At 40.9% G+C, this 24,838-nt stretch overlaps 2 protein-coding genes across 3 annotated transcripts in view; both read right to left on the bottom strand.

The window, feature by feature from the left end:
* Positions 1 to 35: 35 nt before the first annotated feature.
* pigg (phosphatidylinositol glycan anchor biosynthesis class G (EMM blood group)) lies at positions 36 to 16,680 on the bottom strand. Its single transcript, XM_077608925.1, has 13 exons — positions 16,289 to 16,680; positions 14,767 to 14,972; positions 10,339 to 10,548; positions 9,514 to 9,702; positions 9,247 to 9,385; positions 8,854 to 9,066; positions 8,556 to 8,773; positions 8,153 to 8,437; positions 7,334 to 7,725; positions 6,482 to 6,673; positions 5,298 to 5,607; positions 5,025 to 5,188; positions 36 to 1,168 (listed from the first exon to the last, which is right to left on the bottom strand). Exons 1-13 carry the CDS (start codon positions 16,440 to 16,442, stop codon positions 946 to 948), a joined length of 2,895 nt encoding a protein of 964 aa, XP_077465051.1. The 5' UTR covers positions 16,443 to 16,680; the 3' UTR covers positions 36 to 945.
* A 2,202-nt stretch (positions 16,681 to 18,882) lies between these two features.
* gabra2b (gamma-aminobutyric acid type A receptor subunit alpha2b) overlaps positions 18,883 to 24,838 on the bottom strand; it is a 34,033-nt gene continuing 28,077 nt past the window's right edge. For both annotated transcript variants that reach the window (XM_077609372.1, XM_077609371.1), the window contains 3 exons: positions 22,784 to 22,936; positions 20,992 to 21,194; positions 18,883 to 19,709 (listed from right to left, as the gene is read on the bottom strand). In XM_077609372.1, the coding sequence (XP_077465498.1) occupies positions 19,404 to 19,709; positions 20,992 to 21,194; positions 22,784 to 22,936 (662 nt within the window). In that variant the 3' untranslated portion in view covers positions 18,883 to 19,403. The remainder of the gene's footprint in view (positions 19,710 to 20,991; positions 21,195 to 22,783; positions 22,937 to 24,838) is intronic.

Below are 24,838 nucleotides of genomic sequence, written 5' to 3' on the forward strand. Positions count from 1 at the left end.
TTGTCATTGCCCAACAAAACGTAATTGAGAAGCACTGCTCTAAGACTATTTATTTTCACAGTTTAAAGACTTACAAAATTATTTAAATTTAAGTGATGGTCTCCATTGAGAGGTCACACAGACACTTAAAACATTTTTTTCATGGTCATAAACGAGGCTTTTTAATAACAGAAGCCCCAAGTACTGTTTTTACATAAATGGTGGTCAATGAAAGATGTTTTGCTTGAATGTAATATGAGGAAAATGAAAAACCTATTTAAACTTTGACAAAATCAAGATAATTTGAAATAATATAAACAATTTGAACAGGATAATATATGAGAATATTTACAGTGGTTTGACGTATGACAGCAACTTGATAAGTGGCAGAAAAGAAGAAGAAAAACAAAAAAAGGCTCTTGAAAACAGATGGAAACCAAACATAATTAGAGGTCAAGACAAAAATGAACTAAATAAAATATACAGTAGACAAGAAAAATGCAAACCATGACAGAAATCATCTTAAGAGTTAAAAAAAAATTCTCATTAACCATTTTTGTTTGTTTGATATATACTATTTGTGCAATGATATATGTATTACATCTATAATTAATGCCAACATTTTGGATCTTGCCAGTACAGTAATCCTTCCAGATGGTGCAATCCCTCAAATTATTTTTACAGATATAAAAACTAAAGGGTTGGGAAAAATGTGAGCCATCGTATATAAAAAATTGATACTTTTCACATTCCTCTGAAAGTTAGAGCTGGATTTAATTTGGTGAGAGCTCTTGGCCAACTTCTGTGACTCATTTGCATCTGGTGGAGCCACACATTGTCCTGTTAGTTAATCAGTCTTTTCAGCAATCCCTGAGATCTCAAAATCTTTTCCAAAAAATTATCACGTAATGAATTTTATTCTTTTGGAAAGTCAGTGCAATCTTTCTTACTTGCTAACAAACTGCCCTACGGTGTGGTGGAGGTGTGGCTTTGCTCCACAGTGTAGAAGATGAGACAGATGGCAGTTGTGAGTAGTAGATGCATGGCCTCATACAGCAATTTGGGAGAGAAAACACTCCATATAAAGAGATGGTAGCGGAGGACGGTCACCAGAACAATATACGCTGCAGTCGGCACCGACCTCAGAAGAGCTAAACAATAACAGCCGTGGCCAACCGCTACAGGACTCCTAAGGACGAAAATGCATCATCACAAGAGGGAAAGCTTAAGTAACCTAAAAAATTGTTACTGTTCTAGAAATGTAAAAACACAAACCTCACACAGTAATTTTCTCACTCGCCGTATTTTACACGACAATGGCAGAGGAGATGAAAAAAGACAGGGTACCTTGTCTTTGCTGTCTAATGTTACAGTACTAGTCTTCCCTCGATTATCGCAACTTCACTTATCGCGAATTCACTTCTTCGCGATTTTTTTTCTGCTATTAATTATTATTATTTTTTTTTAAGTTCATAAAAATGTGAAAATCCAGGCGGAACCACGTAAGCGGAAGCCACTTTTGCTCATAGGACTCAGCACTGAAGGAAAAAAAAGGTAGTTATAATAGGGGTGACCGTACTTTGTCATTTTTCGATTGTCGCGGCCATGCCTGGTCTACATTAAAGGCGATATTGGAAGGATTACCGTATAATGTTTGATTAGCTGAAACAACAACCACACCGAGCACCGCTTCCTAGTATCCTTTTGACCAACGCCCGATCCATCACCCACAAAATGGATGAGTTGGAACTTCGTATTGCTACCAACAGCTTTGTTAGAAACTGTAATATTATTATCATCACAGAAACGTGGCTACACCCGCATATCCCCGACGCGGCGGTATCGCTAGCTAGCCGAACGCTTTTTCGAAACGACCGTTCAAAAGTATTAACAGGCAAAAGCAAGGGAGGAGGACTGTGCATGTATATACATAATGAATGGTGTTGTGACAGTAAAATTATTGACACTCACTGTTCCCCGGATTTAGAGTTATTAGCAATACGATGTAGGCCCTATTATCTACCAAGAGAGCTAAATGTCGTCATAGCAACGGCTATCTATATACCTCCGAATGCTAACGTTAACACGGCACTTAACCTCCTGCTAACGGCTGTAAACAAACAACAGCTTGACCACCCCGATGGAGTTTTTATTGTCGCTGGTGATTTCAACAAGGCGTGTTTAAAGACTGTTTTACCTAAGTTTATTCAATACGTAAATTGTAATACTAGAGGAGACAAAACTCTTGACCATGTCTATTCTAACATCAAACATGCTTATAAAGCCACTTCCCTCCCTCACCTAGCTGGATCAGATCACCTCTGCCTATCTCTCACCCCCGCTTACACTCCACTCCGGAGGCAAACAACGCCACAAATAAAGATAATAAAAACTTGGCCCGACAACGCACTCTCTCAGCTGCAGGACTGTTTTTCCCGCACCAACTGGGAACTTTTTGTACACGACAACCTCCAGGACTACACGGACTCTGTACTTTCTTACATAAAAAACTGCATTGACAACGTCACTATAGATAAACGAATACGGGTTTTTCCTAACCAAAAACCCTGGATGACCAATGAGACAGAGGCACTCATCAAATGCCGTAACTCCGCCTTTAGATCAGGGGACAAGATAAAATATAGCGCTGCCAGAGCTGAGCTGAAAAGAGGCATTAAAAAGGCCAAGGCAGCATATACCAAAAAAATTGAGGAGCACTTCACAGAAAATAACCCAAAGAAGATGTGGCAAGGAATACGACATATTACCAACTACAATAACAATAATATGTCTGTTAATGCAGATGCCTCACTAGCGGAGAAATTGAACCGTTTCTTTGCCCGCTTTGAGACTGACAAATCAGACCCAGTCTCAACACCCCCACCACCACCCTGCAGCAATACACTGACGTTCCGGGAACAGGAAGTGAGACTGGTAATGCGGTCTGTGAACACCAGGAAGGCTGCTGGCCCAGACGGAGTACCTGGGAAGGTGCTCAAAGCCTGTGCTGACCAGCTGGCTGGAGTCTTCACAAATATTTTCAATTGTTCCCTGCAACTATCCATCATTCCATCTTGTCTGAAATCTGCCACCATCATCCCTGTCCCCAAAAAGCCAACCATTGGCAGCATGAATGATTATAGGCCTGTTGCCCTCACGCCTGTGATCATGAAGTGCTTTGAAAAGTTGGTAGCCCGCCATATCAGGAATACAATCTCTCCCTCAATTGACCCTCACCAGTTTGCTTATAGAGCAAACAGGTCCACTGATGATGCTATTGCCATTGCTCTTCATACAGCACTGAGCCACCTGGAACACCCTGGGAACTACGTGAGGATGCTCTTCATTGACTATAGCTCAGCCTTCAATACCATAAAACCGGACATTCTGACTGACAAACTCTCCCACCTTGGACTATCCTCTTCAATCTGCTGCTGGATAAAGGACTTCTTGACCAACCGACCACAGACTGTTAGACTTGGTCCCCACCTCTCTTCCTCCATTACACTAAGCACTGGCTCCCCTCAAGGCTGTGTACCGAGTCCTCTTCTGTACTCCCTGTACACCTACGACTGTACACCCACCCACCAGTCTAACGCCATCAAATTCGCTGACGACACCACTGTGGTCGGACTCATCTCAGGAGGGGATGAGTCGGCTTACAGAGATGAGGTCAACAATTTGTCTTCGTGGTGCTCGGTGAACAATCTCACACTGAACACCACGAAAACTAAAGAAATAATCCTGGACTTTCGCAAACACGGCACAGATCTGGCCCCACTCCTCATAAATGGAGTATGTGTAGACAGGGTCCAGTCCTTTAAATTCCCGGGGGTCCACGTCACGGACAAGCTCTCATGGTCTACAAACATCACGGCAGTGGTGAAGAAGGCTCAGAAACGACTCCATTTCCTCAGGGTACTTAGGAAGAACAACTTGGGCACCAATCTTCTGATAACCTTCTATAGAACCACTGTAGAGAGCATCCTGGCGTACGGCATCACAGTGTGGTACGCTGGAAGCACGGCGGCAGACAAAAAGGCCATGCAGAAAGTGATTAACACTGCCCAGAGGATTGTCGGCTGCTCTCTGCCCTCACTTGAAGACATTGCCAGCCCTCGTTACCTCAGCAGAGCCAAGAACATCATAGGGGACCCTTACCACCCTGGTCACAATCTGTTCCAGCTGCTGCCCTCTGGCAGACGCTATAGGTCCCACAAAGCACGGACAAATAGGCTTAAGGACAGTTTTTTCCCCACATCCATCAGAAATCTAAACTCGCGCTAACATAACACACATTCCCTTCTGCGGTATATGAACAGATGTTTGGTTGGTGATCTGCTTCCTACTAGCTGACTGAAGTAAGGTAAGTGGAAGACAGTGTGAGGTAAGCGAGAGGTAAGCGACCTGTATCCACAACAGCGGAATGACAAATTACAAGTCCGTAACTTACACTTATTTAGTTCTTTTGCCGATTAAACGTAGCTTATGGAGAAGCACCATCAATTTCGTCACACGCAGTTTCTGCGTGTGATGACAAGTAGGCTTTTGTGTTGTGATACGACATGGCCTATGTCCGATTATTATTATTATTATTATTACAGCTGGATCGGATCCGATCATGTGACCAAATCCGTTCTGTCCAATACTCCAAAAATAGTCATAACGAGCGCCGATACCGAGTATTGAATTAGGACCTTACTAATTGCGAACAGTTATCTGAATTTGAAAGTCATTACACATATTGCTTAAACATAATCATACACATAAGCAGCAGTATAAAACTGAAATACAAAAGAGTGCTGCAATCATTAGCAATCCCAACTTGAAAAGTGAGGGCCAGACAAACAACATCCTAACGACTAACGAGGAAAAGCCACAAAACGTTTGGTGAGGATTCTTTAACACAGAAACTTGGAAAATCAATTGTGCTGTTAGACAACGTGATTTCGGCTCTGCTTTCCTGCTTGCTACAGTTGGCTTATAAAACAGATCAATTTGAGAAGGCTGCAACTGAGATGTATTTAATCATAATTAGCACTTACCTGTTGCTCTCTGAGCTAAGGTAACAGACAAGGTGGCAAGCCCAAAGCAGTGGTCCAGCATATGTGCTGAGGGCGGTTAAAAAGATGGCAGGAGCTTCTATGTAGTTGTCTAAACCAACAAACCCGACTGAGATGTCAATGGTGGAAATGTTGTTGGAATTACCCTGAAATGCATAAAAAAAAGTTACTCATTTTGTACATCTCACTTCGACTGCTCTGATTTTCTGCCCTCTAGTCTGCTTAAGTTGCAATCAATTAGTTTTCATTGTTTACCTGAAAGTAAAAGAACGCCTGTCCAAACCAGTAGTGCATGATGGTGGTCTGGGCGGCATCATAGTGGAGTTTCTTCCAGATGAACTGAGTCATAAGAGTTTGGATGAGCAGACTGCAGCACAGGACTGGTAGATTGTGGGGACGAAACAACAGTGAAACCAACAAGACCAAGCCACTGAAAATCTCCCATAGTCCCCTGTTTTTCAACTTGGCATCAGTTGTGATGATTTGGGATCGTAACAGGTCCTTTGTACCCGTAAAGAGGATACCCAAAATGAAAACGTATACAAAGCGTGCTTCGTTGGTGCCCCTGAAAGAGAAAGGATAAACAGAGTCCTTAATGATAGTATGTATCCAGTTTACTCTATTTTTAGTCAGAATTGTGCTATACTTAAAAAAAAGTCATAATCAGAAGTATTGACAAAAACTAGGTTGAAAATTACATCACTAGTAAAGAAAAAAAAACAATTCTACTTTGCTAAATCTCACTTTAGTGAAGCAGCTACATTGTTGTGGTAGCCAAGAAATGCAAACGTAACAATTCTTACACAAGTTCTCATCTCATTTTCTGAACCGCTTTATCCTCATTAGGGTTGCAGGGGGTGCTGGAGCCAATCCCAGCTGTCCCGGGCCTGAGGCGGGGGACACCCTGAATCGGTGGCCAGCCGATCGCAGGACACAAGGAGATGGACAACCGTGCACACTAACACCCATACCTAGGGGCAATTTAGAGTGTCCAATCAGCCTACCAAGCATGTTTTTGGAATGTGGGAGGAAACCGGAGTACCCGGTGGAAACCCACGCATGCCCGGGGAGTACATGCAAACTCCACACAGATGTACATGACCTGGATTTGAACCCAGGACCCCAGAGCCGTGAGGCCGACGCGCTAACCACACGCGTCACCGGGCCGTCTTCATACACAAGTTAAACACTAATTGTGTGCATTTCATGTGTATTTTCAATCTTACAAAATATTTTAAAAAGTACAAAGGTAACTTGAGGACAAATAAAAGTCAAAATTGAACTATATAACTTATAAAAATTGATTTTTTTTTGTTAAAATGTTGGTGTGCACAAGTGTAAAGTAGCATGGACTGAAATCCTTTCAAAGGCAGCAAATGGCCATTTTGTCTTTCCCGGTTTGTGCATTGGTCTCAGTCAAGGAGGTCATAAAAACTTACTTGGAAATATTCCGACCAGAGTGGTGCCAGGGAAACGAGACATTGCCAACAGCTGCCCGGTAGTTGTAGACCCCCAAAAGTCCAAGGGCGAGAGCGACTTTGGACACTAATGAACACCGTCTTTGAATGAGGAAATAGAGGAGGACCAAGCAGAAAGCGGACAATAGGGACAGCACCACTTTGTGCTCAGAGCTAGAAAAAAAAGATAAAGAAAAATATTCTGCTATTTACAAATGAAAAAGCAATACAGTGGTACCTCGACATACGAGCAATTTGAGATACGATAAGATATAAAATTTGTAGCAAATATATATCTTGAGATACGAGACAAATTTTGATATACGAGCAGACAGCGGACGCGAGAGGCTGCTCATAAGAACATCATGGGCAATGTCTCTCTCCCCGCAACTCCCTCCTGTAATGTCTCTGTGGTCGCAACTCCCTCGTGTAATGTCTCTGCGAGCACTGGGCGGAGCGTTACATTTTTTCAGGGTTTTTTCCCCGTTAGTCAGTGCGAATGGCGTATATACTACTTCTCGTTGGCAAGTGCTCGTGTGTTATCCTATTGTGAGGACATTTGTGTGCATCATTTTCGAAATATTTTGAAGGGAATACAAAAGCAAACAACCCTCGATAGGTTCCATCTGAACGTCCGGGTGGAGGCGGGGCAAATAGAGCCAACCCGGCCGGGAGAAGAAAGGTATCAAAATTTAAAACAAAATTAGATTTAAGTTTAGTGTAAGGTTAGATTAAACTTATTTTTGAGTGTGTCTGCATCGTAATCCAAGTTCATTTAACTTTATGTTATGTTACGAGTGCGTTGCCGTGCAAAGAAAAACTGCTCACTCCCACCTGTTGAGCCAATGGCCCAAATCCCGAAGATGAACCCACTGTACCCCCGTCTGGTTGAGGGAGCGCAGCAGTCGACAGCAGAGAAGAACAAAGGGTGGTGTAACTAAAGCTAGCCACTTCTCAGAGTAAATCTCTTCCTTGGGTGGATCTTTATACGTTAGAACCAGCTCTTCTTCTTCACTTTTTGGGTTGCTTTTCTCTCTGAAATACTTGCGACATACATCCTGGAAGACTGCAAGGCAGAGGGTGCTGAGCAAGAAGTACCAAGTTTGATGCTCCTCCTCTACAAAGCTTGTAGCGGCCAAAGTGACGGTATGACCGGCTGTGCCCGCTAGCAGCAAAACATCCAACTCTGACAGTGACCAATCACTGCTACTGATCAATGATGGTGACTGGAACACAAAGCAATGCCAGCAGTACATGAGCATCTTATTATTAGCAATGTAACGGCACATGTTATAAACATTCATTCTCCATTGCTAAATTGCTGTACAAAGTAGATACACTTTACCTGGACATAAAAATATATTTTTTACTTAAATTGTAGCATGTCACTTGAAAATTTACTGTACAATAGCCTGTTTTGGGTGTTTTTTCAGAGGGTTGGAATAAATTAATTTGTTTTTAGTTCATTTCTATGGGAAACGTTCAGTCCCGGAACGAATTAAGCTCGTATCTCGAGGTACCACTGTAGTATTACATTAACTGCTTGAGTATTGGGGATAGTAGTGTATTCAACATTCTTACAGTTGCTTTCACCCTAAAAACCTAGGTTGAGAAGTAGGTTCTCCTGTTAGAAACGCTTACTTAAGGACTCACCTTTCCGTGTAAATGTGGTCCCGAGGAGAGTCGTCTTGACATCATAGCAAGCAGCAAACAAGACATTGCTGAAGAAAAGGCAATAGCAGTAAACACTAGACCCCAGGAGAGGCTGCACAAGTAGCAGGAACTCTCAGCAGATGTGCACACCAGAACGTGCACAGATGCGAGCAGCAGGCACAAGAGGTAAAAGGGCAAAGAGAGCAGGGCCGAGACCAATGGGAGATCCACAAGTGCTGAGCCGCTCAGGGCCTCAGGCATGGCCAACAATAAGATCAACAGCAGCTGGTAGAGATGAGAGTACAAAGCTTATATTCATATTATGGTGGATAGGTGACAATACTAAACATCTGAATTTGAATTAGTGACGGTGTTACATTAACATTAGCCAAAATGATCCTACCTGAAATACAAAGACCATTCCAACAATCATGGAGTACAGGTCGTACTTTCCCATCTGTTTGCTGAGGGCTGAGCTCATGGCGGACAAGGCCTCCAAGTACTGCTTCCAGACCTTTTTGCCCATGTTGGTCAAGACCTCTGACGTGTTGCCCTCCAGATATCGCTTCATCCAGTTCCCATGGGCCTTTTCTGCCACACGGAATTGCTCAAATCCTGACTCTGAACCAGAACGAAACGCAATGTTATAATGCTAATTTCGAAAATTGCGCTTTGGACATGCTGACAAAATATACAGTTACCTTTCTCATAATCTGGAATACTGTCTTTGAGAAGGCAGTTCAGCTGGTGGCCATTGAGATGTAGGAAGCGCAGCTGGTCTCGCAGTGACGCTCCTTCCAAAACACTCGGAATGACCCGACCCACGCTGTTTTGGGATATGGGCAAACCCAGGGACAGGGCCAAGGTTGGAGTCAGGTCCACCTGCTCCACATCAGCTGGTTTTTCCATTCCCACTGACGAGAACCCAAAACAACAAATATGTTGCAATCAATCAGCATCATCTGTAAATGTTATTAGCAGCATGACGAATAACGTCATTTTCTGCATGATTTTGGAGAGCAAAAATGCCTAAACGGGCTCCAGCAATGGAGACTATCAGCATTTTTAACAATAACCAAGGCATAGCCTTTTACCTTTCCTCTTGAAGGCGGGGCTTATGAGCACCAGGGGCGTGTTTACTTCTGGTTCCGAGGAGCCTCCATGGCTACCGGTTTCTGACATCCCATGGTCCCCACAGAGAATCAGCAGATAGGGCAAAGATCCTTCAGCTTCCTACAAAGAGGAAAATAGACCAACTTTAACGGCACAATTCTGGGAAATAATTCAAAACGACACTACTTATGATCCTTTCACTGAGAAGAGCAATGGTTTTACATTCATATGTCTTTCATGACATTCACCTTTGCAAAGAGAGCACTGTGGATCTTTATCAGAATGTCATCCATCTCCAAAAGTTTGGGCTGAATCAAGGAACTGTGGGGTCCACTAATATGGCCAATGTGATCAAGGCCAAGGTAGTGAAGGATCAGAATGTCCCAGTCATCTCTTTTAAGCGTGCTATCCAAGTGGCGAGTGACATTGTTGTCAACCTGCATTTTACAAAATAAAATGATTAAAAAAGTAAAATACCGCAAAACCTCTATTTGAGCGGCTGAATAATTGAAAAATAGAACGGCACCCTCTAATTGAAAGTCACTACGGGGGACAGTTTGAAAAATAGAGCGGCATGCCGGTGAAATAGAGGTTTTTCTCAACCTGTGAAGGTGGTCAGATGGCAAGCGCCTTCTTGCCTGGGATTCATACTGTTGTCACATTAGCGATGCCACCAAGAAACAATTGAAGAAGCTCCATATTGATGGCCATGATTCCAGGAGGCTGCATCCAATGTATAAAGGCCCCCGAGGTCTACTGGAACGCCCCATTCAAGCCCAAAGTCCGACAGTTCTACAAGAACTGGATGATACATAGAGCGGCACCCTCTAATTGAACGGCACCTCTAATTGAACGGCAATACGGGGGGAAAGTTTGAAAAATAGAACCGCATGCTGTTGAAAGAGGTTTTACGGTATATACTGTTAATGGAAAAAAAGTCTATACATATGGGCCCACAAAGGCATTGCGTGGCATGTAAATGTAATTGTTAATTCATCTCAGCCTCCAATATAATACATACCTAATGGGGAAACGCAAAGATCAATTCCGGTTAATATTGGTGACAAGCTTACCTCAGTGTAGTCAGAAACGAAAAAGGAAGTTGTGCCATCGTACTCCATGAAGTGTTTGGGGAAGAGGCGCACCCATGTGTCATCACCATAAAAGATCATTTTTTTCCCCGCCGTTTTGGCTTGCCACAGAAGACTATCTTCCAATAAAGCTGGGGAATTTAGATTAATCACGACATCAATGAAACCCGGGATGCTGCCAGTGGTAATTGCCTGTAACGACACATGATTTTGTCACTCTTGGAAAAAAATGCAGTATCTCATGATGCTGTACAACCATACACTTGCATCAGTTTAAAAGCTAGTAATTGAGACTACAGTGGTACCTCGAGATACGAGCTCAGTCATTTTCTGTTGTTGTAAATGAAAGGCTGAGGATGAAAGATCTCCGAAAATGTTTACATTACCGTATTTAACGACTATAAGGCGCACATAAGTCTTAAATTTTCTCCAAAATAGACAGTGCGCCTTATAATCCAGTGCGCTTTGTATATGGACCAATACTAAAATTGTTATCACGATAAAATAAAATAAATCAGTCGATAGTGTACACCATCCTCTACAGCTCTCACAACTACGGCAAGCAGCCCCCGACTCTACTATTATACGGTAGAAAAAGTACTGCGCAGTGACTGCTGGGATATATAGTTCTTTTGTCAATACACCCAATGGATTGTGGCCTGGCCATCGACATCAACACAGCTTTACGAAGCATGGAAGACAGCGTTGGAATAGTTACGCTAGCTACTAGCTAGCTACTGTTTGCGAATGGATTGTGGCCTGGCGATCGGCATCAACACAGCTTTACGAAGCATGGAAGAGTGTTTGAATAGTTACACAAGCTACTAGCTATCTACTGTTTGCGAATGGATTGTGGCCTGGCGATCGGCATCAACACAGCTTTACGAAGCATGGAAGACAGCGTTGGAATAGTTACGCTAGCTACTAGCTAGCTACTATTTGCGAATGGATTGTGGCCTGGCGATCGGCATCAACACAGCTTTACGAAGCATGGAAGACAGCGTTGGAATAGTTACGCTAGCTACTAGCTAGCTACCATTTGCGAATGGATTGAGGCCGCCTGGACGAACGTATAAAACTCAGCGTTTTCGATGACTCATTTGGACAATTGTTCAATTCGGACACAGAAAATGAGGACTTTAATGGATTTGTGGGTGATGATGACGTGAGTACATTGTAAAATGGCTAAATAAAGTACAACCGAACTCAGTTTTGCTTCCGTTGCCTTTTTAAAAACGTGTTTTTAGCGTGTGGGTGTAGCGTGTATGTTTAAGCTGGTGTATGTTTTGCAATGCCTGGCTGCGTCTATAAAAACGGTGCGTCCTTTGTGTGTGTAAAATACAGAAATAGCACTCGTTACTGACACTGCGGCTAAAAATACGATGCGCCGTATAGTCGTGAAAATACGGTATTTTTTACCTTTGAAAAAAAGTATTCTTTTCCCATTTTTTAAAATGTGAAAGAAGCTGCCTGGATGTGAAGATGTGAGGCAAATGTGCACTTGGTTCGCTATGTTAACACTGCTGAGGCACATACTCATCGCCCCAACAACCCCAGCTGTCATTCCTTTCCATTACCTGAATTTACTATCAAAATTGAACGCCTCAGAAATAAGAACTGAGAGCGATGCCACTCAGACAGTTGGGCTCAGCTGTGCCCATGTGGATAATAAAATAGGGAGAATGCTCTGTTTTCATTCCCAGCCTCTGCCTAGTTGACAATCTTTCATTAGAATGCAAACAAACACAGTGGTGACAGACTAAATGGCAGTGTCACACGGCCGTGATGACTATTTTGATTTGACGGTGACAGTGCCACATTGTGCAAACAATAAATGTCTACTGCCATCTGTTGGTTCTATAATTGGCTTCGATGTTCTGGTTTTAGAAACAAACTAAACAAGAAGAAAAAACAACCCGCCAAAAAAACAAACAAAAAAACAGTTATTCCTTCTATGGTTTCAACTTTGTGGCAACTATTCGGGGGATTTATCATGTCTCCAGGGCAGAAAGGTTCAATTTTGGAAGAATTAGGACACAGCGATACTATTGATACGACAATAGAGACACCTCCTTTAAATGAATTGTCGAGAGCTGTTCTTTAGCCGCCCCAAAATGACTTTTTAAGAAGGATTCTCCAACTGAATTGCTTTGTGCTCGAGCCAGGAAATCTATCATCCAAGGATTATGGCGAAACATCTGTCTGACTCTAAAGAGCACCTGAATCCCTCGCAAATCATCCCATTTTTTTCCTTAGTGACCCCCTTAGCAGCAACTTATTTATTAACAATTTGTTTGTTTTTCAGTCTACATCACCACAGAAGGGCTTTGGTAGATTAACCTCAACCACTATTGTATTGTGTACCATATTTTGCATATCTACGCAAGACATGGCTCAAAGGTAGAGTTGCCCTACCCAGAGTTTTTGGTTCAATTCCCCCAATCCAGGAACCAATTCATAGTGTTCTTGAGCAAGATACTGACTTGTCAGTAGGTGAATGAGGAAATTATGTCAATTATCAAATGTTCGGTCACCACTGTCATTATCCTTCATGCGATGATTTAAATTGGATATAAGCTGTGTCACTTTGAGTTGAAACATAACACGCCACAAAAAGGGATCATTTTGTTTCCTGCAGGGTTTCATTATCTTAAAAAAAATCTGTCTCTGATAAAATTACAGCTCCACGTTAGACTGCCACTTCCTAAGAATAATGGATATTGTTTAGGTTTTTCCTCCACTATTACAAAGAAAGATGAAATTCTGTTTTTTTCCAAATTTATTAAATATTATTCCTGCTGAGGTATGAACGTAAAAATATGTTGTCGTTCTCTTTTAGTCCAGGAAAGCATGTACAGTGTAGACAGTAGAATTCTTTTGGGGTGGGACTTTAAATTTCCAGTCAAGTGCAAGTTATCGCCGCAAAGTCAACATTTTAAGTAGAATTTAAAATTGAGTATACTTCAGAATACTCAAAATAACTAGCTACTGACAAAAACTTTTGATTATATTTTACTATTTGCGTTAGTGCAACGCTTTGGAAGTTTTATTTTCAGCTAGTGATTAATACAATTTAGTACCACAGGCCAGAACGACTACTGTATTTTTCGGATTATAAATCGCAGTTTTTTTTCATAGTTTGGCCGGGGGTGCGATTAATGTGTGAAATTATCTACCTCCCGAGTTGGGGGAGTTGTTTAAAAGTGACCCTGAGGGTGAATATTTCATTGGATTTAGTGATTTGGAGTGAAACTGATAGTTTGGTAAACTTGTTAGCATGTTCTTTATGCTAGAGTTATCTGAATAACTCTTAATATGTTAAGTGGTTACTGACATTACTAGGCATGTCAGTCATGTAATGTTAGTATACCGTACACTTATTCAGCCTGTTGTTCTCTATTTTATTTTAATTTTAAATTGCCTTTCAAGATGACATGTATGTTTTTGGTGTTGGATTTTATCAAATACATTTCCCCCAAAAATGCGACTTATACAGTGGTACCTCGAGATACGAGCTTAATCCGTTCCGGGACTGAGCTCGTATGACAAGATTCTCGTAACTCGAGCGGAAGTTTCCCATTGAAATGAATGGGAAACAAATTAATTTGTTCCAACTCTCTGAAAAAAACACCAAAAACAGGATATTGGATTCGCCATATATTGACAAAGTAATAAATAACGAGTGGTTTAATAGAAATAAAGTGTTTAATCTAACTAAAATTGGGCGGATTTCGCCGAGGGGAGAGGGGCACAAAAGGGGCGGGGGGGCTTCGGTTTTTTTTCTCCACACAACGCACTCATAAACGGAACAAACACTCCACCCTCACGTTCGCTATCGATGGGCTGTTTGCTGTCGTACTATTCCCTTCAAAATATTCAGAAAATGATGCACACAAATGTCCTCACAATCGGATAACGCACGACCACTTGCCAACGAGCAGCAGTCTTTTATCAGCGATCGCGCCGCTGCTCGTGGGAGCTTCGGGGGCGCTGGCTAGCGGCTCCTTTTAGCTTGTAGCATCTGTGTTCGGATCCCCTCGAACGGCGCCTATGATAGAGTGCCATTGCCTGTCGGCGTTGTGTGCACGAGTATACTTCATTACCCAGAAAGCCCTCTTTTCCCCGCGCATGCTGGTCTGAATAACTCATCCGGTGCTCGTAAATATTGTTATACACGAAAGATATGCAAAAAAAATGCCATGGCCACCTGGCTTGGTCGCATCATGAAATTTTGACCGCATCACGGGCGAATTATTCGATCGAAATTTCCCCCGTAAGACGAGCATTTTGTATGATGAGTGGTCGTATGACGAGGTACCACTGTATATGTTTTTTCCTTCTTAATTATGCATTTTTGGTTGGTGCGACTTATACTCAGGTGCGACTTATACGGGAAAATACGGTACTTACTTTGATTCTGGGCATGGTGACAGTTGGAATTCTCGCTTTTGCCACAAAGCTGAGTGTTGAGCCTTTCTCCACCAGGTTTCTCGTGTAGGGCATGTTCATATGACCGTTTGTCCCAAACACAAAATCTTCCCGGAGGCCATCGATTAACATGATTACCACCCTTTTGAACAAAGGTTGGGGCATGTGAGATGAATTTGGCGATCCCCCTGTAATTACAGAAATATATCATTTATTTGATAGCAGGGTTTCCATTATGGTCCTCACAATACTAACTCGTTATCAATAAGAAAATAAATCGTTATTTGCATGAAAAGTAGATTTTTATCTTTCTGGGCCACTTACTGAATATTTTACAATGGAACATTTTTAAAGTGATTATGGATGAGAATGTAAAGTACATAATAGTGATGTCCCGATACGATACTCAGTATGGGCGCCTGATTTGACCATTTTTGGATAATCGGACTCTATCGGATTTGGACACAAGATCGGATCCAATCAGAGTGTGTTCTAAATATTGTCATGCTTTTCGGTTGCTGTGGATCAAACCACTGGGCAAATACTAATGACATTTACAGATGATCCTGTAATATTGTGAACAAAGCATTTCTTGACTTTAATACGAACAGAGTGATTCATTATTTACTGGTTACATTATATTTGGCATTATTCATACTGGGCATCGGTATACGAAAAAAATCGAATTGGATCGGAAGTCAAAAAGTCTGTATTAGACCATCCCTAGTACATAGTTCATGATATAAGGAATAAGTACCTAACATTTCATTGAACAACCCTTAACTTAAAACATTAAGAATCCCTTGTAATTCATCTTAATTTGGATCACACAAAACAAAGAGTTTTAACATTGTCATTGGGCCAAATAATATTTCACATTTTCTCCTATAACTTCAGTTCTATTTGGATTTTCCAAATTAAATAAAAAGCACAATGGTTCTAGGACCCTTGTAGAATGCAACTAAAAAGGGAGTGAAAATGATGATAGTGGACGAGTGGCTAGCGTGTCGGCCTCACAGTTCTGAGATCAAGGGTTTGATCCCAGGTTCGAACCTTCCTATGTGGAGTTTGCATGTTCTGCCCGGGCTTGCGTGGGTTTTCTCTGGGTACTCTGGTTTTCTCTCACATACCAAAGACCAAAGCATGCAAGTGGGCTGGTTGAACACTTTAAATTGCCCCTAGGTATGAGTGTGAGTGTAAATGGTTGTCTGTCTCCTTTTGCCTTGCGATAGGCTCCAGCACCCCCTGCGAACCTTGTGAGGATAAGCGGTACATAAAATGAATGAATGAATGACGATTTTGGTTCAAGTGCCTACGGCGAGTCAACAAGGAACAAGAGTAGTGCAAAATGGAGATTACTTGATGACAACAAATTTCTGGTAGAGTGAAAACACATACGCCACCGACTTTCGATAGTTTGAAATTGTGTCAAACATTTCGGTATTGAAAGTTGGATACTTTTGATAGTTTTTCTAGTGATTGAGAGGAAAGCAGGTGAACTCGCCTGACAGGGGCTCCGCTGGCAAGTCTTCCAACCTACTCTTGGATGACAGCGACGATTTGACAGGTAGAGGAAAAAAGCCCCTGAGGAAGAGGGCAACCCCCAAAACTTCGAATATTAAAACGAATGAGGCAAACGCCGATGAACGGACTTTCATTTTCTCTCCCTTTTGCTTGATGGTGGAACACTTCAATAGTAATTTATGACAGATACCTTTTAGCTAGCAACTCATTTAACGCGTCATTATATATTTTTACATTGCATTCCAGTATTTCAATAAATATTGTTAATATTGCAACCGTGATGACATTACAGGAGTTTACCGGACGATACAATAACCACAACAATTAAAAATACGTCGCAGTGTAGTCATTCATTACAACTTCCGCCTTTACGGGAACCGTGCAGGGTCAAAATATACGGATTCGCAAAGTATTTGAACAATCATTCTTATCTGGAATTTATTAGAATTTGAATAAGATGTCAAACAATAAGTCTGAAAAAGAGAAGTAAGAAATCAAGCAAGGTTTGGTTGCCAAGCAACATTTTAACAGACAATCAAATAAAAAGCATTAATTATTTGGCTGCCAATGCCATTGACGGCTCTGGAAGTCCAATCTATTTTGCGTTGAAGGATTGATTGACCGCGATCATCGGTTGGACGTCTACCGTCGTCAAAGGTACTGAAACTTGAGCATTTACATTCACATAGTTTAAATAAATGAGATGTGTATCATTGTCAATGTCAGGTGATGAGATAAATTCTATAAAATAAAATAAAAATAAATAAATAGATATATACACATATTAATCATTCAGGTTTTTTTTGTTAGCACAAACATTATTTCACAAGTGGTGGTTGAAAGGTTAGCGCGTCGGCCTCACAGTGGGAGACTTGGGTTCAAATCCAGGTTGGTCCACCTGTGTGGAGTTGGCATGTTCTTCCCCCGCCTGTGTGGCTTTTCTCCGGGTACTCTGGTTTCCTCCCACATTCCAAAGAATGATTGGACACTCTAAATTGCCCCTAGGTATGAGTGTGCACATGAATGATTGTTTGTCTCCTTGTGCCCTGCGATTGGCTGGCCACCAATTCAGGGTGTCCCCCACCTCTGGCCCGAATTCAGCTGGGTTAGGCTCCAGCACCCCCGTGACCCTAGTGAGGATAAAGCAAGATGAGATGAGATTTTTTATTATTACAAAAAATATTTAAAAATAATATAAAATCCCACAAAATGATGAATAAATAATATTATAATTATAATTGAAGCAATCACATATGTGGACATCACATTGTGTGGCCACTTAAAATGGTAATATTATGCCAATATGACCAAAAAATGTGGTTTTAATGTAAACCAGGATTTTTTAGGGTTGAGTTAATTTTTTTTACTTATCAAAAATAGTCGCTTGCCTTATAAGAAGTTGAAATAATGAAAAGATATAGGAGACACGATGGGTAATTGACAGTAGGAGGGTGGGAAATTATGTATCATTTATTCATTTTCAGTACCGCTTATCCTCACAAGGGTTGCAGGGGTGCTATCCCAGATAATTATAGGCCGGGGACACCCTGAATTCACAGCCAAAGGGAGAAGATCAAACATTCACACTCACACTCATACCTAGGGCCAATTTAGAGCTCTAATACACATATTGAACATTAAAAACACCATTAATTTCATGAGGGAAAATCCACAAAAACGAGTTTGTAATATTCTGCCGATATGTTTTATTAGAAACTGAGGGCTGAATCAGCTTTCAACCTTGTGAACAATCATTCTTATCTGGAATTTATAAGAATTTGAATAAGATGTCAAACAATAAGTCTGAAAAAGAGAAGTGAGAAAGCAAGCAAGGTTTGGTTGCCAAGCAACATTTTAACAGACAATCAAATAAAAATCGAATTAATGGATAAGATAAATTAAATGTAATGCTCAATGTGTAGCTACAGATTTTTCTTCAGTTCATCTATTCTCTCTGAGTATCAGACATAAATGTTACACACAGCACAGTAAGACTGCATCATCTTCTCAAATTTGGTTTACAACACTAGAAAATGACAGAATTACAACAAGGAATTTAATTAGACACGTTTCATGGCTCATCTTAAAATTAGAGTATAAACCAAAATATGAAATAAAATTCATACACCACAAATCTTTTATATTATATAACAATAATACACCAAATGCACATTTTTGTTTATTTTCACATCTTTCAATATAACAACAGTATGCCCACAAACAAGAAAGAAAAAAACAGAACTTGAAAAACAAACAAAAACAAAGGTTGCTATCTTTGTGCTATCCCCAAAATGTCAAAAATCTCCACCCATGGTACCCCTTTATTATACATAATTTAATATTTTATCAGCTCTAGGTCTGTGTTGCATTTTGTGGCACACTTACCCCCCTTAGTGGCAATGTGTGGAAATGCACTTTAAGACTTGCCAAGTGACTCTAGCAATCCAGTTTAAAACTTTGTTAGCAATATTTAACATTGCATATAATATTGAATGAGTTTATATGAGTTAATTTCAGCCTTGAAATCTTTGAATACATTTGAGTGTATTTTTATGTTAAATGAAGCCCCATACCTATACTCACACATAATAAAACATTTATTCTGAACCAATACTTTAACAACTGTGTTTTTGCTATGACTTGGGCAGAAAATGCCAGGCCACCTTTTAATGGCAAAACATAAAAATTCAAACCTAACCAAAAAAGCATTCATAAAATCCCGTCCTCTAAAAGAAAATCTTTTTCATAAACATCAAGCAAATGGTGTTTACACTAAAATTTCAAACATTTAGAATGAATTCCAAATCAATTTGTTTCTTTACATTGATATCATATGTACAATAGTCAGGTACTTAAACTGGAAACATACTTTCAAGGAAATATACACATTCTAATTGAAGTCATCACACAATGAAAATTCAATATAAATAGACAGAGACATTTACAAAAGACACATTATTCAAAAGTGCTGCAGACGGTGTAGAAAATAGGCGGAGCTAGAGGATCACACTGCAATCCAAGACATTACTCTGCAAAAGTATGTACACACAGTTGTTGGAGGTATTTGGTTTTCAGCCCCCGACCAAAACTGTTCTCTAAGTAGAGGGCACCATGTCCTTGATGATGGGTTCTCTGTTTAAGTAGGTGGCCCAGTAAACTAGGTTGAAGGAACCAAAGAGAACAGGAAACATAACCCTTGACATCCTGTCAATTTTGCTCACACTGTTGAATGTCTTCTTGCTCTCGACTTTACCGTCTCCTTTGACCTTGTTGAATTCCAAAGTTCCTCCTTTGGCAATGGTTGGAAGCGTGCTGGAGTCCTTATTTATATTGGGCGCATAATTGGCCACTGCTACAGCGTAGGCGTTGTTCTTCTTCATCACAGATGCCCGTTCTTTTTTCTGTGGGAAGACCGAAGAAATACTTTGAAATGCGCAAAACTTTAACCATCCTTTCCTGTTATAAGACTGATTTTTTTTTAAAATGATAGTTACTACTACATTGACTAATGTGATAGTAACCTGCCACTCGGACGTTTGGTCGAAAGACGTTTGGTCGACCGGACGTTTGGTCCCCGGACGTTTGGTCGACCGGACGTTTGGTCCACCGGACGTTTGGTCCCCGGATGTTTGGTCGACCGGACGTTTGGTCGACCCGACGTTTGGTCGACCGGATGTTTGGTCGACCGGACGTTTGGTCGACCGGACGTTTGGTTGACCGGACGTTTGGTCGACCGGACGTTTGGTCGACCGGACGTTTGGTCGACCGGACGTTTGGTCGACCGGACGTTTGGTCGACCGGACGTTGGGTCGACCGAACGTTTGGTCGACCGGACGTTTGGTCGACCGGACGTTTCGTCATCGCAGGATTGGCGCGCTCGCCCCGCCCCCGGATTCGTGTGTGTACAGGTTTTTCAACCTCGGTCCGCGGGCCATATACGGCCCGTTAGGCTTTTTAATCCGGCCCGGATGCCCGAATGCTGTCAAATTTTAGTATCCATTCTGGCCCGCAAGTCAAAAAGTTTGCCAACCCCTGGTATAGACAAACTTGCCTCTTTTATACTATTATTGTCCCAAATTAAACACATTATCAATAAGATGCCATTCAAAAAGTTTGCCTAATATGGATTTTCAAATTTACTTTCAACATTAAGAACATATTATTATTCAACGAAAGAGAGCAGTCTTTAAATTGAGAGTGATGAGCGGATTACTATAATTTGGACAACGCCGGCGGCGGGCCGGATTAAAAAACCTAACGGGCCGTATATGGTCCGCGGGCCGAGGTTGAAAAACATGTACACACACGAATCCGGGGGCGGGGCGAGCGCGCCAATCCCGCGACGACGAAACGTCCGGTCGACCAAACGTCCGGGGACCAAACGTCCGGGGACCAAACGTCTTTCGACGAAACGTCCGGTCACGTAGTAACCTAGTTGCCAGATCTGATGTGGCCCGTGAATAATAAATCGACCTCATGTTTTTGCTATAATAACATTTCTGCTGTCCAGAAATTGGAGAATGATTTACTTTTAAACAAAACAAGTGAAAATAAAACTTCAATAAAACCATGGCCGCATAAAGAGGAGTTTGACATCCCTTTTAGGTTTTAGATCCTATTGCTTTTTGTTCCCATATTGTTAATAACAACCCTATCCATGTCAAAATTCTTTCTTCTCATCACCTTGTCAGTCACAACACTTTTTCCATCCCAGGCCCAGCCACGCTTAGTGAAGTAATTGACTGTGGCAAACTCAATCAAAGCAGAGAAGACAAAAGCATAGCAGACAGCGATGAACCAGTCCATGGCGGTGGCGTATGCAACCTTGGGAAGGGAATTGCGAGCGCTTATACTCAGCGTTGTCATCGTGAGTACAGTGGTTACACCTGAAAGCACAAATGCAACTATAATGAGACTCAAGAGCTACGATTCATTATTACCGTGCACAAAATTGGAAAAAAATAATAAAAAGAAAGCAAAACTCATAGTTTGCTCGTAGTTTGCCAAATATAGCTTCAGTTTCCGATAAAAATGAAACTGAATAACGTCGAGGATTTGAAAGTAAAGTATTGTTCATTACATATGCACCTCTGTTGGGTTTTATAAGCCCGGTGGGCCGCCAGGCTTTCCTTGCCACTGCCCCGCCAAGCTAAAACAGTGCTAGAAAATAAAGTACTGTATTTTCACGACTATAAGGCGCACATAAAAGTCTTATATTTTCTGCAAAATAGACAGGGCACCATATAATCCATTGCGCTTTATATATGGACCAATACTAAAATTGTTATCACGATAAAATAAAATAAATCAGTCGATAGGGTACACCATCCTCTACAGCTCTCATAACTACGGCAAGCAATCCCCGACTCTACTATTTTCCCCGTAGAAAAAGTACTGCGCAGTGACTGCTGGGATATATAGTTCTTTTGTCAAAACACCCAATGGATTGTGGCCTGTATACATTGACATCAACACAGCTTTACGAAGGGTGGCAGGCAGCGCCAGGCTAGTTACGCTAGCTACTATTTGCGAATGGATTGTGGCCGCCTGGATGAACGTAAAGACAGAAAATGAGGACTTTGATGGATTTGTGGGTGATGATGATGAGAGTACATTGTAAAATTGCTAAATAAAGTACAACCAAACTCAGTTTTGCTTCTGTTGCCTTTTTAAAAATCTGTTTTTAGCGTGTGGGTGTAGCGTGTATGTTTAAGCTGGTGTATGTTTTGCCATGCCTGGCTGCGTCTATAAAAACGGTGCGTCCTTTGTGTGTGTAAAATACAGAAATATCACTCGTTATTGACACTGCGGCTAAAAATACGATGCGCCGTATAGTCGTGAAAATACGGTATAAAAAGGGTACAAATTTGAACCCTATTCATGTCGGGTTAAGAGCAATTGTTTCAGTTGTATTTTCAAACTTCAAATTTACAGGGTGCTGGAGCATATCCCAGCTGACTGGGCGAAAGGCAGACTACACCCTAGACTGGTCGCCAATCAGTCATAGTGCACACACAGAGACCGACGCACATTTCTGTGAGTAAAAAAAGTTCCTGCTTTTATCTAATTCAAAGTCAAGCGCTGACAATCACGAATGTTCGGGGCCAGTTGACGTGAGAAGGCGGTCGGTTATCTGAAAGGACAGCGATCCTGATTTCTTTGTGTGGTCTTGCCTTGTGCTCGCCAGTCTTAGGTCACTCTTATTACTTCCACTTGGATTACAAACAAGTTGAATCGCACTATGTAGAAAAAGCAGTGAAGCATTTTCGGCATTTCTACTCCTTTGTATTCCCTTTTCTTAGTGCTGGCTATTTTTCCTACTCAATTTCCCAACATTCTTTTTACTGACAAGATTTATAACAAGTGATCCACAATGCATTAATTCTTTGGTTCTATACAGCCTTCCTTCCTGGCGAGCTGGCTACGGAAGAATGAGCATTTGAGGTGTGTTGTCAAAAACCATGCACGCACTTACCAAATACAGTTCTTGCGGGCACTGATTCTCTATTCAGCCAGAAAGACACTTGGGAGAGGATGACAGTCATGATGCATGGGAGGTATGTTTGGATGACAAAATAGCCAATCTTCCTCTTCAGATGGAAATGAGCTGTCATCACCGTGTATTCACCTGTGCGGAAGCAGAGGTCGGTTCAAAGTATCAGTTCCGCTGCAGATTGAATCAGGAAAGGAACTATACAAATAAAGAAAGCTTTGTGCATGTAATATTTGATAGTCAGGAAATAAAATCAGCCAATATTACATGTAATTTAAAGCACATTTAGTTGTGCCATTATTGCATTCTGTTTACATACCAAGGAGGTCAAATGTATTTTTGTCATAGGCCATATGATAGCTATGGTTTCACTTGGGTGGTCATTATGTCAACCAAGCTGTTTTAATGTTTTTAATGTTTTCGTTCCATATCTGCCATTTCTCTTCCTTTGAAGAGTGAAAGCCCAAGTGTTTTTTATTTTATTTTTTTTAAATGTATTTATCTTTTATTTTAAATTTTATTATTATCATTTTTTAAAATTGTATTATTATCATTTTTATTTTTTTATTTTTTATTATTATCATTTTTTATTTTTTTATTTTAATTTTATTATTATCATTTTTTTATTTTTTATTTTTTTTACCCTTCCCAACCCATTGATTCACTTTCACACTGATTCCGGAGTATGGGCAGTACTATTGTAAATGTGTGTATGTAGTATGTACTGTCCAGCTGGGATGAACCTGAAATTCATCTCATTGTACAAAGTACAATATACAAATGATGAGTCTTATTGTTTGTACAATGTCTTTGTTTGTGCAGTATTTTAGAATTTACCTTGCCTGGACGTGACTTTTTATATTTTTATATTACTTATTTATGTTTTTACTGGGAAAACGCACTTTGTGGAGTAGTGCCACCAATTTTGTTATACGTAGCTGCGTATAATGACAATAAAGGCTTTTGATTGATTTGATTTGATGTATATGTATGTATGTATTACAATGACAATAAGGTTTTCAATTCAATTGAATAAATATTGAACTCATTTTGCTGCTATTGACCACGCCATTCCATTTGGAATGGGACAGCTGGCTCGGATTGGGCATCTAGTGCTGTCAATGGCAGTGAACTAGGTCTGAACATGATTAATTGACGATTTTGACAGTCAGTAGTTCATTTCAGCGGCCTTGTAGCTGAGTGCTTAGCGCATCGTGGTGAGCTCAAGAGTTCAATCCCAGTGTTCTCCCTAAATGAATAATTTATTTAAGAAATTATGGACTGTTTTTCTTCTTTGTTTTTCATGTTTATTTGCAATGGAACCTCTACTTAAAAATGCTTCTACATACAAAAATATTCAGGTTCCAGAAAGCCTATATGGGAAACCTTTTGTTCCAAGATATGAAAACAATCGAAGTTATGAAACATCAAACATCCTCAAAACGTAAATACACTTCTTGTATCCATTTTTGTTGTTGTTTTTAATTGTCGTGGTAGAGTTGTTTTCCCATTGACTATCTATGGACTTCTCATTTTGAACAGAACAATGCCATACATTCACTTGTGGCTAATGTCACAACTTTTTTTGACTGCAAAACACCTAAATCAACAGCGCCTCTGCTGGACAGAGCATAGTTGTGCACTGCATGTAATCAAATCAGCATTGTGGAATTTGCCTTTCTAATGAGAATTTTAATCAGTTACTTGATTGTTATGGCCTAATTAAATTCTTACAATGTCTCAAGTGTACGAATACAGATGCCTGCTGATCCTCAGCTGCAGAGTTGCACTGGGGACAGCTGGACATAAGCACGTGTGCGTTCACGTGACCTTTATGCGCCAGAATGAACCTGTATACTTCATTTTAAATGTTCTGAAAAGGCAGCTTGAGTTAAGTGTGATTTCAAAACGCAGTCAATCCTCTAACTCACTGGTTCCCATTGACGTTGCTGGATTTCCATTCCATTTTGACTTGAGTCAAAATGGATTGGCATCACAAAAGACATGATATCGCATTACAAATACTAATTGGAACTG

The sequence above is a fragment of the Stigmatopora argus genome, chromosome 9 (assembly GCF_051989625.1).
Source record: "Stigmatopora argus isolate UIUO_Sarg chromosome 9, RoL_Sarg_1.0, whole genome shotgun sequence".
NCBI lineage: Eukaryota > Metazoa > Chordata > Actinopteri > Syngnathiformes > Syngnathidae > Stigmatopora > Stigmatopora argus.

Excerpts from the sequence above, each read along its gene's own strand:
- pigg (XM_077608925.1), bottom strand. The coding sequence starts at position 16,442 with ATGAAAGTCCGTTCATCGGCGTTTGCCTCATTCGTTTTAATATTCGAA. Across the intron at positions 10,549-14,766 it reads TCACCATGCCCAGAATCAAA|GCAATTACCACTGGCAGCAT; the intron begins GTAAGTACCGTA and ends GTGTCGTTACAG. Across the intron at positions 6,674-7,333 it reads TTGGGCCATTGGCTCAACAG|CTCTGAGCACAAAGTGGTGC; the intron begins GTGGGAGTGAGC and ends TTTTTTTTCTAG.